At 41.8% G+C, this 25,724-nt stretch overlaps 2 protein-coding genes across 4 annotated transcripts; both read left to right on the plus strand.

The window, feature by feature from the left end:
* Window positions 1–199: 199 nt before the first annotated feature.
* On the plus strand, window positions 200–16,769 carry AFG2B (AFG2 AAA ATPase homolog B). Of its 2 annotated transcripts, XM_084640447.1 has the most exons (9): window positions 200–1,544; window positions 4,794–4,979; window positions 8,498–8,656; window positions 10,112–10,321; window positions 10,925–11,152; window positions 11,729–11,863; window positions 14,336–14,461; window positions 15,808–15,995; window positions 16,114–16,769. In XM_084640447.1, exons 1-8 carry the CDS (start codon window positions 468–470, stop codon window positions 15,958–15,960), a joined length of 2,274 nt encoding a protein of 757 aa, XP_084496573.1. In that variant the 5' UTR covers window positions 200–467; the 3' UTR covers window positions 15,961–15,995; window positions 16,114–16,769. The 2 variants fall into 2 exon arrangements, 1 of the variants encoding a protein (XP_084496573.1); XR_014713200.1 differs by lacking the exons at window positions 15,808–15,995; window positions 16,114–16,769 and having other exon boundaries at window positions 11,733–11,863.
* Window positions 16,770–20,929: 4,160 nt separating this feature from the next.
* LOC311527844 (normal mucosa of esophagus-specific gene 1 protein) lies at window positions 20,930–25,517 on the plus strand. 2 transcript variants are annotated; one of them, XM_084642233.1, is made up of 5 exons: window positions 20,930–21,109; window positions 22,409–22,469; window positions 22,805–22,893; window positions 23,905–23,965; window positions 24,586–25,517. In XM_084642233.1, the coding sequence occupies exons 2-5, from the start codon at window positions 22,425–22,427 to the stop codon at window positions 24,652–24,654; spliced, it is 264 nt and encodes an 87-aa protein (XP_084498359.1). In that variant the 5' UTR covers window positions 20,930–21,109; window positions 22,409–22,424; the 3' UTR covers window positions 24,655–25,517. The 2 variants fall into 2 exon arrangements, with proteins under 2 accessions (XP_084498359.1, XP_084498358.1); XM_084642232.1 differs by lacking the exon at window positions 20,930–21,109 and adding an exon at window positions 21,919–22,250.
* Window positions 25,518–25,724: the final 207 nt, after the last annotated feature.

A 25,724-nucleotide genomic window follows, 5' to 3' on the forward strand; every position in this document is an offset into this window, starting at 1 on the left:
TCCTCATTGCGAGAGACCTGCTCAGCCGCTCGACTGCGGCTGCCCCGCAGCTCTGCTCCCGCGACGTGCCCTGGTCTCTGGTGGGCTCGAGAACCCGCCCAGCTCTTCCATTCCCGCCTGTAACGATATAACGGGGGGGGGGCGCTCCGCCATCCCCGGGCTTGTCAGGCGTGGGGGGGGCCGGCGGGTCTGGGGGCAGCGAGCTGCCTGTGCCTGGCTGGGGGCTCCCCTGTATGTTCCGGGGGGTGGACGGGACACCAGTGCAGCCTCCGTGTGGGTGGGGAGTGCCCCCTGGCCAGCTCCCCGCGGGGGCGGGTGGTTTGAGGGGTCGCGTTGGAGAGTGAGCGCCCTTGGCCACAGGGTGCCGTGCACACGTAAGATCCTCGCCCTTACGTCGGCGGCCGGCTGTGGTGGCGAGGGGGCTCGCTTTGCACGTGTTTCGCCGTCACCCCTGTGTAATATCGGCTATGGCGGCTGCTCTCCTGAAGCTGCTCCCCCTAGACCCAGGGGACGAAGGCACACAAAGATGCAGGATGGGACCTGCCACGTTATCCTCTCTGGGAGCCAGGCTCGGGTCCCCACTTAGGATCACGGTTCCTGGTGGCTGCTGTTTGTGCACCGCCTGGCCCAGAAATGATTTGGCTGATGGTTACCTGCAGCTTGATCTGAAATGCAAAACTTCAGGCTTAGCTGCAAGCAAGTTGAAAGGTCTCACCCTGAGTGTCTGTCACTTGAAGCTTTTGGCCTGCCACCGGTTGAGAAAAGTAACCGTGAAAGTGGTCCTTAAGAACCTTACTGTGAAAAAATCCACCCCAGAAGGAACACTACAGGAGACAGTCAAAGAGCTACTGAGAAATGTGTATGTTTCTCTTCACCATGTTGTTACTGCTTCCCCAATTCCTGGAAATCCAGTGGTGTGTGTTGAAATACTGGCTGTAGATGCTTCGACAGAACAAGCTGGCCTGATAGCTCCCAAAACTAATATAAACATTAAGGAGGTAGTCACTTTAGAATGGTACAGACACTTGTCAAAGGACACTGCACAAATTTCAGTTGCAGGAATGGATGATTTGGGCAGCTCTTTGAAAGAGATGATTGTTTTGCCTTTACGTTTTCCCAAAACCTTCAAGAAGTTGGGTCTTTCTGTCCGTAGTGGAGTACTGTTGGTGGGCCCTCCAGGTGTGGGGAAGACTCTTCTCGTAAAGGCAGTTGCAAGGGAAGTGGGGGCATATTTGCTTTTCATTAGTGGTCCAGCTATATATGGCTCAAGGCCTGGAGAAAGTGAAGAGAATTTGCGAAGAGTTTTTGAACAAGGCAGGGAATTGTCCACTGAGGGACCAACCATTCTCTTTATTGATGAAATTGACTCTTTATGCCCTAAACGGGGAAGTTCAAACAGCATCTCTGAAAATCGTATTGTTGCTCAATTGTTAACACTTATGGACGGCATAGGCAGTGAAAATGAGATGGTCATCATGGCAGCGACAAACAGGCCTGATGCCTTAGATCCTGCACTGAGGAGGCATGGTAGATTTGACCGAGAGGTGAGCATAGCCTGTTCCTCATGTTTTGTTCTAATGCTTTAATACCATTTATCTTTCTTCTATTGAAAAATTGCTGAAGAAGGGCCTAGTGATAGTGTTCTGCAGTGTCATGTCGGCTGATTGGGTTTGATGCCCTATTTCTCACTGTAGATCAGTGACCTACAAAGGAGAAGAAAGTTACCTTTTTGCTGCTTTATAATGATGCTTTGAGAGTTTTTTCCCCTTCTTGCTTTTTATATCATTGATTAAAGGTTATATTACTAAACATGAACTTAAACTGATGTAAGGCATTTAACTGTACCACAAAACATTTTGATAAAAAAAACTAGAATGGTACAAAATTAACATGGCACACATTAAATGGATTAAACTGGCTAGCTGACAATTACATTATGAAACCTGTAAATGGGGAATCGTGGTCGATCAGGTTTATTTCTAGTGGGTCTCACAGGGGTTGGTTCATGTTGTCACTGATAAAATTTGTAGCTGACATAAAAGTTGGGAGAATTATAAATAATGCAGAGGACAGGTAATTGCTCTGGATTGCATGGTAAGATGGACACAAGCAAGCAGTACGAGGTTTTTCTAATACAGCCAAATGTAAAATTATATATCTAGGAATAAATAACCAGGGCCATGTTTACAGAATGGAGGACCCTATCTTGGGAAGCAGTAGCTGAAAAAGACTGGGGGTCATGGTAGATAATCAGCTGAACACAAACTCCTGGTATGACAGTGACCAAAAGGGTTAATGCAATCCTTTGATGTATAAACAAGAATATTGAATATGAATAGGGAAGTTATTTCTGTAATTTGCAGTGGTGCAACTCCTTGTGGAATACTGAAGTTTTGGTGTCCACAATTTCAGAAAGATGTTAATAAATTGGAAGGGGTTCAGAAAGGAGCTACCAGAATGATTAAAGGATTGGAAAATATGCTTTATAGTGATAAAGTCCAGTAGCTCAATCTTCTTATCTTAACAAAGTGAGGTTAAGGGGTGATTGCCATCTATGAGCTTCTACATGGCCCAAAAAAAGGGGGGGCTCTTCCATCTAGGAGACAAGGGCATAAAATGATCCAGTGTCTGGAAATTGACTTTCAGACTGGAAGTAAGGCATACATTTTTAACAGTCAGGGGTAATCATTGACACAACTTATCAAAATTTTTGTGGATTCTCCCATCACTGGAAATTTTTGGATCAAGATATGGACATTTTTCTGAATGAACTGCTTCAGTTCAAACATGAATTCAGGGAAGTCCTGTAAGAAGCCTGCGTTATACAGGAGGTTAGACTGGATGATCACAGTGGCTTTATAATCTGAATCTATACCCTGTTTTTCTAGGAAGTCTCAATGGACACCTGCTGAATTAGTAGTCCTATGATATCAGATGCCATGCAAATGAAACTTGATTAACTGAGGCTAGGTCTACACTCATATTATCAACAAAATTGGTTATAGTTGTGAATTATTTTAACAACCTTTCTGTACTTGCAAAAACCCTAGTGTACGTGCAGTTATGCAGCATAAAAGTACTTTTGCTGTTCATCATTTTGCTTGTTGAACTGGTATAAGTTCGACTGCAAAAGTACTTTTTTGCCAGTATAAATTGTATCTAGACTAGGAGTTGTACCAGTAAATCTTCTAGTGTAGACCTGGCTGGGAGCAATGAGCTGAGCTGGCTGGTGGTAGCAAGAGCGGACAGTATTAGCAATAATGTATTAAGATAGACAAGACTAACTTCTGTCAGTTAGTGGCACCTTTCGTAAGCACTAAATCTACTTCTAAAATGTAAAAGTAGTACATTCTAGGGACTCTTTGGACTGTGCATAAAGTGGCGATGTTCAGGTACAACCATGGTAATTCACACACAAAATTGACACCTTTTGCCCCTCGCATGAAAGATTTAATAGCAGAGTGCTCTAGTGAGAGCTCATTTTAGTTAATGTACTAATTTGATTATTTTTACAAAATATATCACCTTTGCTTGTGTTTTAGGATCTCTCTCAGACATCAAATACTAACTTACAGTTGTCAAAATAAATTGACAAAAAATACAGTCAGCAAAGTGATGCATCCTTGTTTCCTTTATTGTCTGTCTGTGTACTCACTAAAACCTTGAACCTGCAACAAACTCGATGCAAGGGTCTATTCCAGGATCATGGCCTAATATCAGTAATTCAGAAAGATTATCCCAGTCAATTCAAATTTAATAAATTCTTCTGTACTGCATTCACACTTTTATCTAAATTTTCAGGATTGGACAGCATTATTAACAAGTGAAATACACAATTTTGATAATATTTTAGCAGGTTTTCAATAATTTATGCACATTCTCTACTCAGTTTTATAGTTATGGGCTTGTTGGTCCTTTTTTGTGCTACTCAATTACATTTTTGTGCAGTCATATTTTCTTTGTTTATTCCATGTGTTACTTAATTTTATAGCGATTAGCTTTGTTTAACAGGGCACAGATTAATCGTTCTCCTTGGGTTTTTTTAATCTGATTTGTGTCCTGTACAGTTTTTAAATAGAAAAGTGTTATCACTAGGCTAGTGGTTCCCAAACTTGTTCCGCCGCTTGTGCAGGGAGAGCCCCTGGTGGACTGCGCCGGTTTGTTTACCTGCCACGTCCGCAAGTTTGGCCGATCTTGGCTCCCAGTGGCCGCGGTTCGCTGCTCCAGGCTAATGGGAGCTGCTGGAAGCAGCGTGGGCCAAGGGACCTACTGGCTGCCGCTTCCAGCAGCTCCCATTGGCCTGGAGCAGCAAACCGCGGCCACTGGGAGCTGGGATCGGCCGAACCTGTGGACGCCGCAGGTAAACAAACCGGCCCGGCCCACCAGGGGCTTTCCCCGCACAAGCAGTGGAACAAGTTTGGGAACCACTGCACTAGGCTTTTGTGTTCTTATGTTGAAAGGAAATAATTATTTCACTGTTAAATCTTCTTTTGATTCATCTTTCAAATATGACTTTAGACACTAGGTGGCATTCTTTTATAAAACATCTATTTGTTGAAATGCTACTAACCTGGAAAATTAAATAAGTGTAAATGAAAAGTACTCATATAGTGCTTTATATTTTCAGAGTTATAGAGCCATTAATTAGTCCCTTGTGAAACAATGTGAAAAGAGGAGAATTTGCATGAGGGAGTCTAAGATACAGACAACACAAGTGACTTACCTAAGGCTAAAGAGTGAGAGAGAAATATAGCAAAACACTGATAAATTTCCATTTATTGTATTTATTTTAGGTTATCATTGGGACACCAACACTTAAACAGAGAAGGTCTATTCTACAGTTGATTACTTCTAATATGCCTATTTCCACTGATGTTGATTTGATTAACCTAGCAGAAATGACAACTGGATATGTTGGAGCTGATCTTACAGCACTCTGCAGAGAAGCTGCTATGCAGGCTGTCCTCCACAGCTGTTTGGTAAGGAGTCAGATTAAACCAGAAAGATGTCATTATTCACATTTATCACTTTTTCCACACTAATATCACTCTACTTTAATATATAAAATGAATAATTCAGGGATGAGAATATTCAAATAATATTCAGATAAGCTAGAAAACATGTTATAGATGTAATTATAAGCTTTGCTTCTGTCTTTCAATCCAGTCATCAAGTGACTGCCATTTCCTTGAGTGAAAAGGTGATGTGGAATATCTTTATTCTCTCCATGAGCTTTTTAGTGTTGTACAAGGGAGAGAATGTAAGTTTTGTTTTGTTTTGTTTTTAATTGAAGAGCAAATTGTATACATTTTTCCACCTAAGGTCTCTTCTATAAGCTACAGGCAATGTATATAAAATTCTGTTCCTTAATAAGGTGAGTGATTTAGTAGTTTGTGTTGTGGTTTGCACAAATAGAGACTTATTTTGTGTGTCTAATATTGCATGAACATATTGGCCAGAAGAGAATAGTTACAATTCCCTACTGTGCTGCAGTAATGTTTCTGGGATGTTGTAGATCTAGGTCTCAGGGAAGCATTATTTGTTAATCTTTCTTCCCCCTCAGTCAGGACTGCTAGGAGAAGGGGAGCAAAGGCTTTGATTGCTCCCTTGTTCATCAAGGTGGAGTGGAGGGGCAGAAAAGAAGTCAAGGAGTGCTTCTGTGAGATCGAGATCCAGAATATCTCTGGAATCGTAGAATCTATGGGAGATGCTGGAGCACTTTACCCTCCTCCCCAGGTGGTGATAACAGGGGAACATTTTATTTATAGAACCTCCATCACCATGTATCCTGTACAAAAACTGAAAATGATCATTAAAATAAAGTTGAGCCCAGTAGCCCTGACAGAAGCAGCCCTTCTGTCAAAAGATGGACAAAGAAAAAATAAACCAAATTGCTGACCTCTGTGCTGTGTACGCTGCCAACTCCTCTGCAAAGTGCAGCTTATTAAGTTTTATTATGAAATCTGTAGACTTCAGCAAACATAATATAGGGGGTAGCTTGCCAGGCTGCAGGAAACTCTCCACTGGAGGGAAGGAAGAAGGTCCAATAGCTCGCAGACAGTGGGGTTTTTAGCCCTGTGCTGAATTTCTCCACTATGATGTGGAGAATACAGTGTCCCTCAGATTCATGCTCTGCCTGTAGAGCTGTATCTATCCAGCATTTTTCAAATGCAGCCACCAGCCACATATGGCCACCAGGGGCTTTTCTTGCCGCAAAGCAGTGGCCCCTCCCCTGAGACTGCCAGCAGGGGTTGGGTCCTGCTCCCTTCTGGAGAGAGAAATGCTGGAGGAGCAGGCTGCTAGTGAGTTCCCCACCTTCCCTGGTGTCCCATCCATTCCCCACTGCTGCTCCATTCGTTCTCCCCATTCCTCTGGCCCCCACTGCCACCGTACCCACCTACCTATTCAGGGCTTAATTTGTCCTGGGCTTGCCAGCGCTGAGTAAGTCTTCTGCTGTGAAAAGTGCTATTTGTATGTTGGTTAATATCACTTTTCACAGCAGCAGACTCACTAGCCAGAAAGTCTTTAAAAAAGCAACCCAAAGCACACAATAAACAAGAAGAAAAAAGACAAGAACATGTTTCTGTTCTGTTTAGTTCCAATAAAGAATAGAGACAAGTGTACATTATTTTTGTTATTGAGTCTGCAAAAAATCTCAACATAAATAAATTGGAATGATTTGGACATGTATATGTGTATATTTATTTCTCTTTCCTAAACTTAATTAGGAATTTTAGTTAAAATTTTAACAGCGGCCACCAGCAAGAGTTGGTGGCCGCACTCTGAGGCCACTAAAAAATTTGTCCTGAGAACCCCTGGCTATACTAACAAACTCGGTAACCCTAAGTCGTCATTGATGGTAGCAACAATGGAAGCTACTAGTTGTGTAGACAGGACTCATGTGGGGCATTTTTAGGTGACATGGTAGGAAACACCTGAGTCCTGTCTACCTTAAAGCTTCTACCTCAGATGTCATTTGAGGAACTGCATTGGTGGTGAATTATGGCTAGAGTTTGCTAATGTAGACCAGAAGAATATGGAGAACATTGAACAATACCAGGGATCAGCCTGGCCTTTGATGAAATTTAGCATGAACTGAGGATGAAAAATAGATCCATAATCCAAGATCTTTGCAAGCCTGTATTCTATAGAATGTTTGAGGTGAGGAGATATGTTGTGGTGGTTGGGACTACAAATTTACCCTAGTTGTGAGCTTAACTCTAAAAAGGACATGGAAATTCATAAGAGATCACAGTAGCCTATAACAACAAATTTTGATGGGAAAAGTTATGAATAGGAAACAGACGGAATTAGTCCAAACAAAAAGGCCTACTAATAGAACTCAAGGACTGTATTAAGATCATGCTTAGTAAACAAGAAAAGTATGAAACCAGAAATCAACAGACCAGAATTGGTATGTCAGAAAGTAGGCCTAATTGGTGGACAAAATAATGAATGGATGGGCTATTTTCCACACAGTTTCCTTTGTGGGTCTTTAAAGAAAGAGACTTTGTGAAGAATAATTAGTTACTAGAACAAGCTTCACCATAATGGCTATCATCCCTATTATTTCCTGGGACCCTGATCTGGGCCAGAGAGAGGGACCCATATGCCATCATCACCTATATCAACTCCAGCTGAATCCCAGACGCGATGGTGGGATCCAACTTCAAGAACAGCAGCTCCAGCCCATCTCAACTAACTTCTGTTTTCCCCAAAAGGACAGTTATTGCCATCTTTGATATCATCTAAAAGACTGTCAAAAAAGGGTATTCTCCATCTGAAGACTTTCTCCAGCTAAAAGTAAAGGGAGCAAGAGATGCTGTTAAAATGAAAGCCTTATGTAATATTTTACATTTCAAATGCTTTAACTGTTTTTCCTTTCTTTTGTTAAGGGTTAAAAGGATTTTTAATGGAGTATGTGCCAGGGTACTAAACAGGCTGAGGTCTATGTATAGCAAACCCCAGACCTTATTTAACACTGTTTAATGTTGGACAGTGACTGGGTTATGTTAATGCCTTTGGCCCATATAGTCGATCTAAATGCATTCTGCTGTATTTACTGGAACAGGTACGTGAGTAAATGGGGACCATTGTCTCATATTTGAGAGAGAACTAGGAATCCTGTATGTAGTGACCCTAAACCCTGGGTTTATCAGCAGCTTCCCTCACTAGAGTCCCATATGGTGGAAGTAGAGTAGATTTAGGAGAAAATCAAAGATACTCTCTCAAACATCAGTTTCTTACAGAAGTGTCCAGCCCTGTGCCATAACAAAAAATGTATCCAGCCACAATGAATGCACACTATTTTATTGGTATGTGTTTGTACTTGTCTGTCATACATAAACTCTTTAGTATAGGGGTTCTCTTCTTTGTCAGTTACATTTGACAAATTGTAAAAATTCTGTGGACATCTAATGGAGCTATGTAAATTATTAATAACGCAAAGGAGAAACAGTGCTTTCCTTTTGTATTTGTTCTTTGTGTATTTCTTCAGGATTCAGTTCACATGTTGATTAACCTGGCAGACTTCCATGAAGCTTTTAAAAAAATTCAGCCATCTTCCTTTCGAAGCAGTGTTGGACTAACTGACTTTAAACCCGTTACATGGGAACAAATTGGTGGTCTTGAAGATGTAAAATTAAAGTTAAAACAGGTAGAGTGCAGAATACATTTAAACAAAACTATAATTTCTCCCGTCTACCTCAAACTGTTCTATATGGTGCAGTATTGAAAAGTGTTCTTATGGGAATTGCATCGGTCTTTAATTCATATTTAAAATTTTATTCCTAACTACTTTAAAATATTAAAACACATTTTTGTATTTTCTTAAATCAAACTAAAATTGCCTATACACAGGCTCTAGCACTTTGTGTAATTAAATTTACAATCTCAATATATCACCCAGGAGCATACCATAGCAAATTAACACATCAGCCAGTAGAGGGCAGTTACTGCTTCAGCATATGCCCATCTCATTCCAACTACCCTCAACCCTTTAGGGCAGTGGTGGGCAAACTACGGCCTGGGCGACCCTCCTGCCCAGCCCCTGAGCTCCTGGCCAAGGAGGCTAGCCCCCAGCCCCTCCCCTGCTGTTCCCCCGCAGCCTCAGCTCACTGCGCTGCCGGCGCAATGCTCTGGATGGCAGCGCAACTGCAGAGCCGCAGCCTGACCCGTTGCTCTGTGCTGCGCGGTGGGGTGGCTGGCTCCAGCCAGGTGGCGCGGCTGCCTGTCCTGGTGCTCTGGGTGGCAGGGCTGCAGCACCGCCAGCCACCGGTGCTCCAGGCAGGGGAGTTGGATAGAGGGCAGGGGAGTCTGGGGTGGTAGTCAGGGGACGGGGTGTGGATGGGGTCAGGGCAGTCAGAGGGCGGGGAACAGGGGGGGGTTGAATGGGAGCGGCGTCCTGGGGGGGCAGCCAGGAAGGAGGGGGGGTTGGATGTGGTGGCGGGGGGCAGTCAGGGGCAGGGGTTCCGGGGGCAGTCAGGGGACAGGGAAAAGGAGGGGTTTGGATGGGGCAGGAGTCCCAGGGGGGCAGTCAGGAATGAGAGGAGGGGTTGGATGGGGCAGCAGGAGGTAGTTAGGGGCAGGGGGCCCAGGGGCAGTCAGGAGACAGGAAGAGTGGGGTGTGGATGGGGAAGGAGTCCTAGGGGAGCCATCGGGGATGTGGGGGTGGGGTTGGATGGGGCGGGAGTCCTAGGGGGGCTGTCAGGGGGCAAGAAGCAGGGGAGATCGGAGAGCGGGCAGGGGCCGGGCCGCGCCTGGCTGTTTGGGGAGACACAGCCACCCCTAACTGGCCCTCCATACAATTTTGGAAACCCGATGTGGCCCTCAGGCCAAAAAGTTTGCCAGCCCCTGCTTTAGAATCTATACATTTTGGCTATTTCAGACTAAAGGGAAAGTGAGTTCTAGTCAACCAATGTGCCCTCTCAGAGAATGCCCTACCCACTGCCTTATCTCTTTTATAACAAAGAGGGTCAAATTGGAGTATGTCCATTGATCTCCACTGTGATAATGCAACAAGGTAAAGGGCTGTAGTGTATCCAATAGTTTTACTGGCTAATGTGTCAGTAGATACATCACTGCAAATGTTTCATCCTTTCTGTATTTACAGAGTATTGAATGGCCTATGAAGTTTCCTCAGGCTTTTTTGAGAATGGGACTGTGTCAGCCAAAGGGTATTCTCCTATATGGGCCACCAGGATGTGCCAAAACCACTCTGGTGAAGGCTGTGGCCACAAGCTGCCATTGTTCCTTTCTTTCTGTTAGTGGTGCTGACCTTTTTTCACCTTACGTTGGAGATTCAGAGAAGATTTTGTCTCAGGTTTGGTTTTTAATCACATATGATGTATAATTTGCTTATTTTTGTATAAAGTATTCATCACTCCTATAAAAAGAAAAGGAGTACTTGTGGCACCTTAGAGACTAACCAATTTATTTGCGCATAAGCTTTCGTGAGCTACAGTTCACTTCACAAGTACCCCTTTTCTTTTTGCGAATACAGACTAACATGGCTGTTACTCTGAGTTACCATCACTCCTATGTTTTTGCTTTTTAAGACTTTGAGGGCTGATTCTCATCTGGTGTAAACGGATACAGCTCAATTGACTTCAGAAGAGCTATTGCCATTTACGTCAGCTGAGCATATGTCCCTAAGTTATTTTTCAAACTCATTTCTTTAATCTACCTATTATGTATGGCTTTTTGTTCTTTGGTTTATCTTAGTATTAGGTTAGGCTCCTAGAGTCTGCTATACAGTAAATGTAAACCAGACTGGTCTCCACTGAGTGTTGTAAATAAATACTTATTTACAGTGAATTAGTTAAGTAAAAGTATAGAAAATATATAACAAGTGTTTTCAGTTGACATGGTGGAGCTTATACATGCATTACAACATTTTAAATTTATTTTACGAACCCAATAAAAGGTTTTTCGCCAAGCAAGAGCACATACTCCAGCAATAATATTCCTGGATGAGATTGATTCTATGCTAGGATCTCGATCAGCCTGCAAAACTGGACATGGTGCCCCAGAGAAGGTTCTTTCTGTCCTTCTTAATGAATTAGATGGTGTTGGCGTTAAAGTCACAGAGAGAAGAGGAAATAAATTACAGCTTGAAGGTGATTGTCAAGAACAAAACGAAAAGGAGAGACAGGTATGTACACTTGCATATATAGGAAGAAGGGTAGATTTTATTGCCAAAGTGCTCCAGAAGTTTAAACCATTGGCTTTCACAGATTAAAACATTACCTTTCTGCTGCCTTTGTCAGCTTCTTGATAGTACCCAATATTTTCTTTTACATACAACATTGGGCATAGCTAACATGCTCCTGCTATGCTGTTAAAATGGATTTCAAGGTGGTGAAATTACATCCTCACCCCCATTCTGGCATACTGAAGAACCCTCCATCACCATCTTACATCATCTCTGCACTCAGTCTGACACACGCAATCTTGCTAGACTCTGACCACAAGAAAGTTCCATATGCATTACCAGAATGGATATTGATTCTTCTTCATTGTATTACATATTGGTATATTGGCCTACACAAAGTAGAAAGGTTTGTAGTGAAAAGGAATATGACTACATATGGATATATGCATTTATTCATTGTATTGCCTCTCTTTTTCTCCTCTTAGTTGACACTTACAAATTATACTTGTCCTGTAGCCCAAAGCATATAAAACACTGTATACCCATCTAATTTGCTGCATATATAATCTCATTAAGCTAGAGTTTCAAGAAGTTTTGAACAAAGATGTCATGATAGTTGCTGCAACAAATAGACCAGACAAGTTGGATGATGCCTTGTTGCGCCCTGGAAGGTTAGACAAGATCATCTATATTCCACCTCCAGATCAGAAGGTAATGCATTATAAATCTGTACACAAATTTAAGTAGAGGTGTGAAGTTGTAGGTATACTGTTTCTTAACAACAACAAAAAGAGTTATAGTACTATAATGTATGTAAGAGTGGGTAACTGTTTGCACTGAAGATTAACTACTAAATGTCCAGCTTTTAAAATAAATATGAAAGCAGCCTGGATTATAAAATAGCATTTAAATGTATATAAAAACGTACACCCTTCAGACACTCTGACCAAGGCACAGGCATATCTGGCACTTCCTGACTTTTGAATGCTTGATGATGATATATTTGCAAAATCAAGCATTCAGAAGTTAGGAAGTGCCAGAACTGCCTGTGCGTAGGTCAGTTAAATTGCAGTAACTCCTCACTTAGTCATCCCAGTTAACGTTGTTACATTGTTAGCTTGCTGATCAATTAGAGAATATGCTCGTTTCAAGTTGCACAATGCTCCCTTATTATGTTATTTGGCTGCTGCCTACTTTGTCCACTGCTTACAGAAAGAGCAGCCCGTTGGAGCTGGTGGGGGCTCGGAACCAGGGTGGTCCGCCAGCCCTCCTATCAGCTCCCCTAAGTTCCCTGTGTGCAGTTACTGGGCAGTTCAGGTGTCCCTCCCCCCACTGCCATGTGCTGCTCCTGCCCTCTGCCTTGGAGCTCCTACCAGGAGCCGCCTTCTTGCTGTGCAGGGGGGGTAGAGAAGAGGGGTGCTAATGTCAGGGTGTCCCCCTGCTCCTGCCCCCCCCCGCTCCTGTACCCGCATCTCCACGGAGCAGGGGGACACACACCACAGGGCTCAGGATAGAAGGAGCTTGCTGGCAGCAGCTGCTGTCGCAACTTTCCTGATCTACTTAAAAAGGCAGTGAACTTAGAGAGGGGTCAGTCTACTTAACGGGGTAATGTGAGTGTCTCTCTCTCACACACACACAAACACATAGTGTATGTCTCTGCCATGCTGTCTCACCTCCCTCCATTCATGCTGCCCTGTAGAGAGTGAGGCTACATTAAGAACAATGTGTTAACCCTTGAGGGCTCAGCTGAGTGCTAGTTCATCATTTAGCAGTAAGGCATTCCCTGGGAAATATCCCACCCTCTTCCACCCTCTGAATTCACCACCTCAGTCAAGCTTCACAATCATCATTGCTGTGTACAATATTAAATTGTTTAACACTTTACTCTGTGTGTGTGTGTGTGTGTGTGTGTGTGTGTGTGTGTGTATAAAATATAGTTTTGTCTGGCAAAAAAATATTCCCTGGAACCTAACCTCCCACTTTTTACATTAATTCTTATGGGGAAATTGGATTTGCTTAACTTTGTTTCGCTTAAAGTAGCATCTTTCAGGAACATAACTACAACGTTAAGCGAGGAGTTACTGTACTAGCCTTGTTCTTGGAAACTGAACTGTTTCTCTGAAACTTGCTAGAAAAAGTCAGCCTGAAGCAGAGGGCAAACATGGAATATTTCAGTCCAAAAGGTTAAAATGTGGGTAAAGGTGTAAGCAATTGAAGAAAGTGACTTAGAATGGAAAGTATTAGACAACCTTAACCATAAGCATTGCTGAGAGATCTGCTTATAGTATTGCCAACTCCTTACTTAAAAAAAAAAAAAAAAACCACCAACAGCCAACATAGCATGGATAGGTTTCAGAGTAGCAACCATGTTAGTCTGTATCCGTAAAAAGAAAAGGAGGACTTGTGGCACCATAGAGACTGACGCATTTATTAGAGCATAAGCTTTCATGAGCTACAGCTCACTTCATCGGATGCATCTGATGAAGTGAGCTGTAGCTCACGAAAGCTTATGCTCTAATAAATGTGTCAGTCTCTATGGTGCCACAAGTCCTCCTTTTCTTTTTATAGCATAGATAGTTGAGCATTCTACATTCTTTTGTGGTTTTCTTTGTCTTGCATTCTAGTTCTTCAGATAGCCTGTACCAGCTTAGGGGCGGGAGCACAAAGGTACAAAAGAAAACCAAAAAAAAAAAAAAAGGGCAGCAAGATCCAGTGATTCATGATTTTAAGAAATCGTGAGATGATGTAAAAATTGTTGGAATTAGTGAGGATATTGCCGGAAAACTATATCTTAGTGTCCTACAGACCAGTAAGATACCTGGCAACCCAACTAGATTTTCATTCAAACTGCTAGCGTTCAGAATTCAAGTCAAGTTTGATTATTGATTATTCATTATTGATTATACATTATTGAGCTTTGCCAGTAAATATTTTCAACTGCTGTCTTACTGTCCACCTTCAATGCATCGTATGATTACTCTGTGGTAAACTGAGTTTTTGTTTCTTGGCAGTTATTGATCACAAGCAGAATATTGTGTGGTGTTACTGTACTGTAGTATATTTGAGTTTAGAACTTGCAGAGTAAAGTACTAGTCAACATGAGTAAAGGTGGCAGAAAATAGGCCTAAACAAATAGTACATAAGTGACTGTCCTTTGTCTTTTGTAATGTGCTTGTATCATAGGGAAGGCTTTCTATTTTGAAAATTTGCACAGAAAAAATCCCAATAGATTCTGATGTGTCATTAGAATACCTAGCAGCTCAAACCAAACTCTTTTCTGGAGCCGATATTGAAAATCTCTGCAAGGAGGTAAGGAGCTTTTTGTTTAATCAGTGAAGTAAGCTGTGAGTGAATACTTTAGATGGAGAGAGGCCAAATTATAGAATATTCTAAGACATTTGTACTTTTCCTCAATTTTTAATGAAAAGGGTAAGACAGATGTGAAAAAATTTATACCAGCTGAGTGAAAAACATATGTTGTACCAATAAAATACACCCAGTAAATAAGGGACCTGCTAGTACTGACGTTGAACTAGGTGCAAATTTAGAATAAATTGTTCCTGTGGAGGCATCCAAAAGAAGCAGATAGTTTGTGGAGCCTGGAAACTCTCCCTGCAGCAGATGGTATGGAGAAGGCAGATGATGCAACTTTACTAACTTAGATTTTTGGGAAGGAGGGTAAATCCAGTCCTGCAGAAAGATAGTTCTAATCCCTCTCTTCCTGTCAAGAGCTCCCATCCTTGGACAAACACACAGTGCTCAAAAACACCTTCAAATAATGCAAGTAAGGAGCCTAAATTATTTCCTGTTTAGTAGAAACAACCTAGGCACATATCCAGTGTGTAGGGAGATGAGCACGCTGTGAGGAGTGCCTTCTCTTCCTGTATTCCAGACCTGCCCCTCCAAAAATCAGAGAGCATCTTGGGAGCATGCTACCAAAGTGGCTCTGCCCCTCTTACCTGCATTTACCAGAATCTGCTGGGTTCTGTTTACTCTCTCATTGAAGCAGAGGGAGCATTTAAAAGAGTGAATGATAAGCAACATGGGTTAATTTACAAAAAAATAAAATGATGCCAAACAAACCTGATGGATTTCTTTGACAAAATTTACAGGTTAGTTGGAGTAAGGGACTACTCTAGTACTTGCTCCAGAACTTACCCTCTTGCTTTCCTTTTCAAAGCCTTACTTAAAATCCAGATAAATTGTTTCCTTGTACTACACATTATAGAATTTATTGCTGAAATTAACATCGATAAATCAGGAAGAAAAAGCCTAGGGCAAGAGAGATGTGTCCACAAATACTTGAGGAAGGGGGAGATTAGATAGAACATCTGAAGAATTAAGTGACCAAGGATATGTCTTCTATCCCAATCAACTGGATGCAGTGAGTTAAAAAGTATTAACTGAATTTGGAATAGAAGAATAGAGAAGGCAAACTAACATTTGTATTATCTGATAAATTGACTTCATGTAATGTATACCTATTGGTTTTTTTTATCTTGAATCATACAGTACTGTGTCGAAACACTGGACATAAAGTTCATTTTTATTTTTAAGTTTTGAAAAGATCGATTTGTAACGTCGGAGCTCCTGATAAAGCTGAAAACATTTCAAATTCTCTAAATCGTGTGGTTTTTGTTTGTATTTTTTTTAAGGCTGCTTTGCAGGCATTACAAGAGAATGGACTTGAAGCAACTTGTGTGAAACATGAGCATTTTGTAAAATCACTGAAGATTGTAAAACCATCATTAACCCTCACAGATTTGGATTTTTATGAAAAATTATTTAATAAGGAAGTATCCTCTTAAATCAGAAAAATCTGAAGAATGATATGCAAAAATTGGTGGGTTTTTTATATAATCTTTTAGAAATGCATGATTTTTATAACAATTCTTCTAAAATTGTTATTAAAAAACAAAGGGCAGAAAAGTTTTATAGTACCCATTTTTCCTTCCTTACAGTATAGAAAGAAGAATTGAAAGGCTTTATATATATTCATTCTGCTGGTTTTTGACATAGAAGTATTAAGCATGGTCTTCCATGGGACCTTCTATCTCCGAGTCCCAGTCAGTCAGCACTTCTGTGAGCCAGAATGCGATTCCTAAGACCAGTACCAGTAAGAGGTCTGACACAGTCAAAGGGGCCATCCACAACAGCCAGAAATCTTTGAGGATTTGCACTGTATATTGAAAGCTGCCTTTAACTGAAGGCACAAGGGTATTAAATCTTTAATGAAGATTTGTTTTCTCCAAACCATTGAATGATTGAATTAAGTAGGTGTTAACAAAATTAAATTTTTAAAGTCTGAATAAAAGTCACTTCTCAGTAAGATTTTTACTACTTTTGTACTGTAATATTGTCATGATCCTACTAGCTCCCAGTGGTCCACAGAATATTCTAAACTAGACAAGAACTAAATATCTAGTGCAAAGAAGAAAACGCTTAGAAAAAATGACCTTTCATGCCACACTTATACTTTATAAAGAAATTAAAAGGGGCATAAATGACTTTTTTTCTCATGCTGTTCACCTTTTACACAAGGCTATATTTGCAATAATCATTTGAAGCATAGATTTTTCCCTATGGATTGCAACTTTCATTATATTGTGTTTGTACTGCTTTTTAATATTGAATTATAATTTTCTGGTTTTGTATGTAATATAGCAAATTTTTACTTGTTCTAGATTACAAAAATCTTTCATGTTAAAGGAAAAATAAAAGTTAAAATCTTGTTTGCATTAAATATAAGTCTTTTAAAAGTACTGAATTTTTCAGACAGCATTCTTCTGATTAAGGCCTGTTATTGATATAAACTAAACTTGAGTGGCAGAGACTTGCTTAATTTTTGGGTCCCTTGCACTGTAGTTATTACATACTTTTCCTCATAGCTGATTGATATGGACTACGCTTTTATTCTGAATTGTAAGCCAAGCCTTTCACAAACCAAAAAAGTCTTTATCCAGTAATAAGTTCTATCCTGCATCAAAGTCTTTTTCTTAGGGCTTATCTGAAAATTTATCAAAATTGAATTTCCAAGTGTAGATGAGCCCTTAGAATAAAACTGTAAGATATATATTAGGCTGCCACAGACTTGCTTTGGTTTCAAGCAGTATATGTTCAACTCCTATAAGGACTCCTTTCCTGTTGTCCCTCAGCTCCCAAAATCAGATTGACAGTGCAGTGGATATGTACTATGGTTATGAATACTGTAGGAACTGCTACATCTTGATCTATGAATACTGATATGCAATAATGGTATGAACAATGTATATCTGACTAGGTCAGTGAGGGGATGATTTTTTTGTACTGGGTTATAAGACTGCCGTCTGAAAGCATTGTGCTAATTTGCACTGGTCTTAGTAGAATGTTTTATATGCCTATAATGCTGGAATTCAATGGGAACTGTACAGGACTGCAATACAATGACTTCCCAGATAAGAATACCTACATACACACTAAAAGGACAGTTGAGGCCAGGTGTTAGACATAGGGATCCTACATTTAGTCTCCAACATGCCGTAAATCTTGTTTTGCCAGGCTGGGAACTAGAGATCAAAAGTTTAGTGTTAAAAAGCTTGTGTGGGCAGGGGGGTTGACTTATCAGCGAGCTGTCTAAGCAGACAAGCTGTATAGAGCAACCAAGGAAGGAAGGAGCCCAGAGGAACTGGGGATTCTGAGATTCACAGAATGGTAAGCATTAAGAGAAAATAGGCATGGACTTTATTCTGATTTATAGTTTTTAAAATGTTTAATCTGAAATGGTTTTGGTCTAAATAAATTATACTTTGCTTTAAAGAAGCTGATTGGTCACTAATTATCACTGTCATTGCCCCAGAGGGAATAGAATGGCAGCCGAAGTCAGACCTAAGGTGATCACAGTTGATACAGAGGTTACTGCCACCTAGCACCTGGTCTGAGAATAGGAGAGAAACATGATTTCACCCCAAGAAAAAGAGAATTGCCTGAGGCCCAGAGGGGGTGTACTCAAAAAGTTCAAAGTGTATGAGGTGTAGTTAGCCTGGTAATCCTGATACAGATCATTCTCACAAACAAGTTGCAAGAAATAGTTCTACTGATTAGTGTCAGTTAGAATCTGGGGAGGCTAAATAGATGTCTTGGTGTAAGAGGAAAAACCTTGGGGGTGACTATTATCTGAACTGACTTACTTTCACCCTTTAATCCATTTCCCAGATTATTTGCAGAAGTCACTGTCAGACAAATATTGCATCTCTACAAGATAGTCCAATATGTCTGGACCTCAGATAAATTACGATTTCAATCATCTATAAAATGAAACAGTGGGATAGTTAAGGATTTTTAATTTATATCCATACTTAAAGGTCTGTTCTGGCTTTTGGATACAAGATCTTCAGAAGTAAAAGGCTTTTCTATAATTTAAAAAAACGAATACTGCAAAGTGCCAGAGGATCCTGAGGACAAAGTGCTTGTATTAATAAAGTATATTAAGTGCCATTGACTTAGGGAACTGTGAGCCCTAAAGTCATGTGTACGTTCCTTGCAATCTTCAAATATATATACATGCATCATATAACTTGTATAGTATTTTTAGCAGTAGGCGTGCCAGAAGCACTTTTGGCTATTGTAGGTATACAGCATCAGTGAAATGAAGCTGCCATTTGGTGGGCTGTCTATTTTTGTGAATTTGGAAACCCATTTTGTCCAAAAGAATTTATCATCTGTTGTTGGATTAGTAGTGAAACACAGAGATACCACTACAAGCACAAACCTATTTAAACAAGACAGTCCAAAGGTAAGTGGTAATTGGTGCTGTGGGGAGGAGTAGTGTTTTTACTGACAATCTTTTTGCAGTCTGAATTTTGTCAGTCAATCCCCAATTTTCCTCCTACATTCCATCATCCTTTATGCATTTGCATTGTAATTGGAAATGTTTGTTAAAAATACACTGATATCTGGAAGGGCATGATTAAATATTTTTACAAGTGACTCTTTGTTTCTGCTTTTAACTTGGCAGGCAAGAGGTTTAGAAATGTAATCTTGTTTCTGTCAGGGGAAAGCTTTTGGACTGTTCTCCTGTAGGTGATGCGAAGAAACTCAAGTAAAATACAAAACCTAAGGTTAAAATTCAGAATGGGGCATTGTTTTCTTTTTTTCCTATTGTGTATAATAAGAAACCCCCCAAGCAGGTCCCCTAAATAGCGTTACCCCAGATTGTGGCTGGGGTGAGATCACTGGGCGTTGAAGATTCCATGGCAGTTGGAGACAACTACTGTGAAGAGAACAGCTGGCCACAAGTTGGAACCCATTACTGTGTGAGAAAGGGGGTGGATTATAAATTACTGTCATAATTTGTTAGCTATGCTGCTGCTGCCACCCACCTCCACATTACAAAGGAGTAGCCTGATGTTCTTAGTGTTGCTGGCACCCAGAAGTGTTACCATTTTTCTGCAGGGGTCCCTAAACCCCTAGGGCTGCTGTTGAGGGCCTGTGGTGATGAGACATAGAGGTGAGAGTTAGGAGACTAATCCTTGCTGCTTTTTGAACTTTGAGATTACATCTTTAGAAGGAACTAGAGTTGAAAGCTTGCTGGTTGAGGGGACGAATAGGCCAGTGATTGCATCCAGCCCGCTTACAATTATACAGGAACCCACAAACCCAGCTGAGTGTCAGAAACTGATTCAACAACTTGCTGACTCGGCGTTGCTATGTAAGTAGCATCTGGGATCGGGACACAGATGTGAAAGAGTAAATGGTTATATTAATTTAGTGGATGTCTTTGCCATGGTGGTTCGCTGCTCAGCATTCTCTGTTCCTACGTGTGGGATTTCCCCATTCCCTTTACCCTACTAAGCTTTTGGAGAACAATGCCCATAATGGCATGAGAGCCCCCGGGCAGCACTGAATGTTTGAAGCCAAGATTTTAGAAGATGTGTCCAGTCCCAAATGCCCCCTTCTCAGTGACTGAAGCAATTTCTGGGATTTGTGAGGTAAAACTCCTTACATTTCTAGTGTTTTTTAATCAATACTATTGTATGTTTTGCCTTTGTTACCCCCACATTCTTCATGGAGCTAGGGTCCTGCCTGGTACAACCTGAGGGAGCTTCAGAATATTGGAGTTATGCTTAAACTTTAAAATAGGGATGAATGATGTTGCTGGTACAAGAAGCTGGGGAGATGGCCTTAGAAAGAACACGTAGGGTAAGGTGGGTCAGGGGTGAGCTTGAAGCACTATCTCAAGAAAATTAATTTTCCTAACTACTTCCCCCCTCCCTTGCCTTTTTGGCTGTATGTGTGTCAAGTGCTGCGCCTTATGCTGCTTTTCGTCATGTGGATACACATCCAGTGGGGAATGGACTGAGACCACCAAACTCAATTCCCACAGGTTACTGAACACCTATCAGTGGTAACAATATCCAGTCATGGCAAAGGTGTCTTTGATCAAGCCAGGAATTAGGGTGAATGGATCTGTATTTCATTTTCCATTCGAGCCACCCACCCAGGCCTTTTGTTCCATTACTAATATTGGCTAACTAGTCAACCTCCCCATGCAGTAGCCCAACCCCAGCCTCCTGCTCGTGCTCAGTGTTGGTGCACCACTTGCTGCCCTCAGGCAGGGACAGTCCTAGCAAGAGGCCAGCAACTGGTGCCCATACTTTAAACTGTGTTTGTGAATCATCTCTGCAACGAATCTGTAATGGGGGTGGCACGCCGCTAGGCCGGCCGCCCAACAGCATTCTGGGGAGGGCGTGCAAGGAGCAAGCTGGGCTTTCCCTAGTTCCTCCTACTGGCTGCCAGGGGCGACTTGGAGGGAAACTGAGCTCCTGTGCTTCCCGCTCACCGCTCGGGCTTTGCGCGCAGCACGGGTAGCGGCGGGGAGGAGAAACGCGCGAAGGAGGAGGCTGTCAGCCCAGCTGCCTCGCACCTGCCACCCCTCCCCAAGCAGCAGCTGCCTCCTGCGAAGGGTAACGGGGGAGCACGGTAGGTGGGCAGAGAGTAGGCCCAGTCAGACAGGCTGGGTGAGGGAGCCAAAGGGGGCAATTAGGAGAAGCGAGAGAGGGAGGGGCCCAGGCGCGGGGAGGGAGTAGGGGCAGAGGGCGCGGCAACCCTGCCTGTCAGCGAGCGGCAGGGGGGAGAGCTGCCCCTCAGCCCTCGGCAGCTGCCCGGCTCTTCCACAGCACAGCCCTGCAGCTGACAGCCCCCTACACACCCATACACCACCCCCGTGCCCGAGCCACACCCCCCCCCAAAATACCTCCGCGGAGCCACCCCAGTTGCACCATCCCCACCCCATGGAGCCATCCCCCCCGGAGGAGCCACCCCCCTTACACCTCCCACTCCCTCTATCCCCACCCCTCCTTATACCATCCCCCTTCTCCCCCAGAGGAGCCACCCCCCTTACACTGCCCCCTCTCCCTGCTGATCCACCCCCCCTTTCCACACCTCGGGGAGCCACCCCTCCTAATACACCCCCGCCTTCCCCATCCTAGGCAGCCAAGGGTGCACACACCTCCCTTCCCCGCCACCCCATGCAGCTCATCCCGGCCCTCCACAACCTCTGCCCTTCTCCAGGCCACGCAGCCAATCCCCCTTTCCTTATTCCGTCCCTCTGTGCAGCCCCCGGGTACGCGCACACCCGCCGCGCTCCCTACGCAGCCAACCCCTCCCCCAGGTCCGCTACTCCTTCTTCACCCCATACAGCCAACACGCCCCTCCCCCCCGCTCCTTCTGCACCCCGTGCAACCAACCCCCCCCTTCTCCTTCTGCACCCGATGCGGCCAACCCCGCCCCCTACTCCTGCACCCCACGCCGGCAGCCTTTCTGGAACCTAACCCCTCGCTCTGCCTGCCTCCAACCTGCAAGCACAACTCTGCAGCGCTCCGGAGCTCGGGTCCCCACGTATTCCCGCAGGGGGAGACGCTGCCTCATGCTGCCGGTTTTGCAGAGACAGGAGACCGCAAGGGGAAGTTGTGCATCAGTCTATACGACCTCCGCACTGGGCTACGTGACTTGGGACACAGCCAGCCTCCTGGGGTGTGCGCAGTGCTATATAAGAGACTGGACGCCTCCCCAAGCTAAGGCTGTGTCTGCAGTGCAACTTCTGCCCTCTCCTCCAGGCCAGGTAAATGCAGGCTCCCTTGCCTCTAGCGGCAGAGTGTATCTGGGATAGTGGATTAGTGGTGATAGGCGATTATGTAGCAAGTGTGTAATAACTTCTGCCAGTTATGGTACCTAAATTGCCTCACTGATGAGATTGTAACTGGACACCCTTTATTTCAGGTCTACAGCTGCAGCTATGGCCAACCTGGGCTTTTTCCAAATGCTAAGGAAAAACAAAGAAGTAAGTTTGCAAAAGAGCTTTGCCCTAAGATGATCCGATCTGCCTTCCTGGCACTGATGAAGAGTCCTATGAACAAGTGCATGTTGAAGAGGTTACATTAAAACGTGACATTTGCCAAATTAATAAAATGCACTTTCAAAAATAAAATGATGAATGCCCAGAAGTTGAAGACACAGTGGAAGTGAGATGGTGCGATCGGCATCTATGTTACGCCTTTCTTTGCGGGTGGTTTCACTTTCTTTAAAGCTTTGTAATTCATGTCTCCAGCGTGTATGGACCACCAAGAGAGACATCTTGTTCTTGAAAGTCTTGTCTTCTAACTTTTTGTCTTTCAGCTCATTCCTTTGGTTGGTTTTGTGGGCTTCGCAGCAGTTGGGGCTCTAAGTGCTTCTCTGTATTTCCTACGCACGAAAAGTGATGTGATGTAAGCATAATCCATTTGGTATTTCTCTGAGTTATGTGCTTGGTATTGAGTTTTCTTTGCTAAACAGATACACCTCATTGACTTCAGGGTATCAGAGTGGGGAGGGGAGAATTAGGGAAGATCTGAAACTCAGAAGATTTTTTAAATTAATGTCTTTATTTTACAGATAATTAATTCTCCTATTATATTTTTGTAAAGAACTTACTCCAGTCTTTATTCCCCAAACTGGATTAAGCTTTGAATTGGTTGCTCAGAAAATTTTTTTTGTCTTTACTATAAATGTAGTTTGAGCTAAAATGTTCTTGTGCAAAGTTCTAAATAGTGAATTCAAAAAGCATTTAATATGTCTCAGAGGAATGTGTTGAAAAGGAATCATTTTTACAAGTTTTATGTCTTTTTACATTTTTTCTTCTGAGACAGAGGTACACAGATCACAATATGTCATTTCCAGTAGCCAATAACCCAGAATCTGCCTTCACTTCCTTTACCATCTCATTCAGTTTATTTCACTTAACCTCATTAAGGTATTTTATTAATAACTCCCTCTTTAAGATATTAAATCAGGTTGTTAAATAACAGACTGAGATTGCTCATATCTAGATACCCATTATCAGTCACTGCTTTTTTTCTTAAAAATGGTTTGACTGTTAATTTAAGGCCCAAGCTTGAAACATTGAAGTCTATGGCAGTTTTAAAATGGACCTGTGAGCATGACTGGGCCCTTACCCATAAGGCTAAGAATTCCAGTAACTGTTAGCCTAAACCACAACATGATATTATTATTTATTAAGCAATGACAGCATGTCTGAATACAAACTGCAAACAAAAGCCAATCCCTCTGCCAGGTTTAATGGCCTAATGCTGTAAACCCCTATTCGTGCAAGTAGTTTTTACTCATGTCAGTAGTTACACTGAAGCTAGTGAGACTACTCAGCTGATTAAGGGTGTGCAAGACCAGGCCCTAAAACATTCTTTGTTTTTCCTACAATGAATTTCATAATTCTTTTTTAGCGTTAACAAGTCTGGCAATCCAGAACCTTGGGAAAATGTGAATCCTAACCAGTCTCAAAAGGTAACGAATAAAATAATTCAGTCCATAAAAGTTGGTGTCGAGTGTAGTGCTAATTAACTATATTCTATTTCATTAGAGATTAAATTAAATGAATGTATATACATAATATTTAGTGTATGAGTTAGCAGAATGTTAATATAAGAATACAATCAAATCTGCATTCCTGGTCTGATTCTGGAAAGTGCTGAGCAAATGCAACATGGAATACTTGGCTAAACCCTGTGTGTTCATAAAATCAGAAATAACCTAATATTATGTTCTTAAATACTTCATTCTTAAAGTCTTAAGATATTTGTGGAGAGTCAGGCTTAGTAGGCAAAAAATTATTGTGAGTGGTGTAACTATTTACTGTGCATAGATTGTAATGTTTTTTCATTTGAAATGCGAATTGTTTTATCTGATAATTAATAAAGAAAATATATTGCTCAATTGTACTTCTGTTTACTTGTAAAAAGAGAATGTAAAGTTATTTATTAGAAGACTTTCTTCATACACAAGATATTGTGTAAGTTGCTGTATAGTGTAAAAAACCGACAAAACTTACTATATATTTTAGAGAGGATAACTGTTTGCTTTGTAATAATAATTTGCTCTATGAATTCTTCTTTTTATTTTTTTAGTTTATGTCAATCAACCAGGAGTGGAAATCCATAGAGGAGCTGGAGAAGGTCAAAAAGATAATGAAGTGACAAGTTGCCATTGCCTCAAAAATGTACTCTATGAATCTAGTGGAATCATTTCTGCACAAACTCGACTACTGAAATCAGTGTGCGGAATTGCTTCTGCTACATTTTTAGGGTCTCCCTACATTTTTGGACTCTGGATGAGGAATTTCATTTTGCCTTAGTGGTTGCCTCAGAACATCCACACAGTCCAAAAATAAACATCTCTTTCAGGTACTCATTGTTTCAACAGTCATGTTTAAGTTGATGTACATTGTTCAATATGCAGAATTTTAAGGGGGTGGAAAATCCTTCATTCACATATGAGTTTTTTAGAATGCTGAATTATTTTTCTTAAACTATATTATAATTTTGTAAATTTTCTAATAAAATGAGCACTTATGTTTAAATGTTTAGATTTATGCAGAATTCCCTGTGACTTCAAAAAGAGCAGGAACAAGACGATAATGAGTGTGAAAGTGTCAATATTCTTTTAAAAGATCACCTCCAAAATAAGAACTCTGGTCTGTTGCTTCTTAGTTCTTTATACCATATTTCAGTGATGTATGCTAATTGTACCGAGATGCTATTTGTACATGGCAGCATAAGCAGTCATAGTAGAAAATTAGGCTTCCAGTTCAGATTTGGTGAGTCCCGATCCTACAAAGACTTACACATGTTCTTAACTTTGCACCGTGTCAGTTGTACCATTGACTTCAGAGGGACTACTCAGTGCATAAATTTAAGCACATGTGTAAGTCTTTGCAGGACCAGGTCCTAAGACAAATTATCAGCACTTCAGTATGAGTGAAACAAGAGCATATCTTTTGTATTTGTAAGTTCCTGCTGTTATTCCTGTGAAAAAATTATTAAAGTAAAATGAAGATTAATTTGGAGTGGACATAAAACTTTATTAGAATACATTTTATTCTCCTCTTTTTATTGTACGTACAAGTTTAAGCATACAATGCAGATTCCCAGCAGACATTTTAAAATGATTTCTAGATAAAGCAAACAATCTTAACAGCATGTACCAAGAGAAAATCAACAAAGATTACATTAGGAGTAGGATCCTATATAAGGCACTTCCTGTTTAA

Source organism: Lepidochelys olivacea (assembly GCF_965140295.1).
Source record: "Lepidochelys olivacea isolate rLepOli2 genome assembly, chromosome: 10".
In the NCBI taxonomy this organism is placed as follows: domain Eukaryota; kingdom Metazoa; phylum Chordata; order Testudines; family Cheloniidae; genus Lepidochelys; species Lepidochelys olivacea.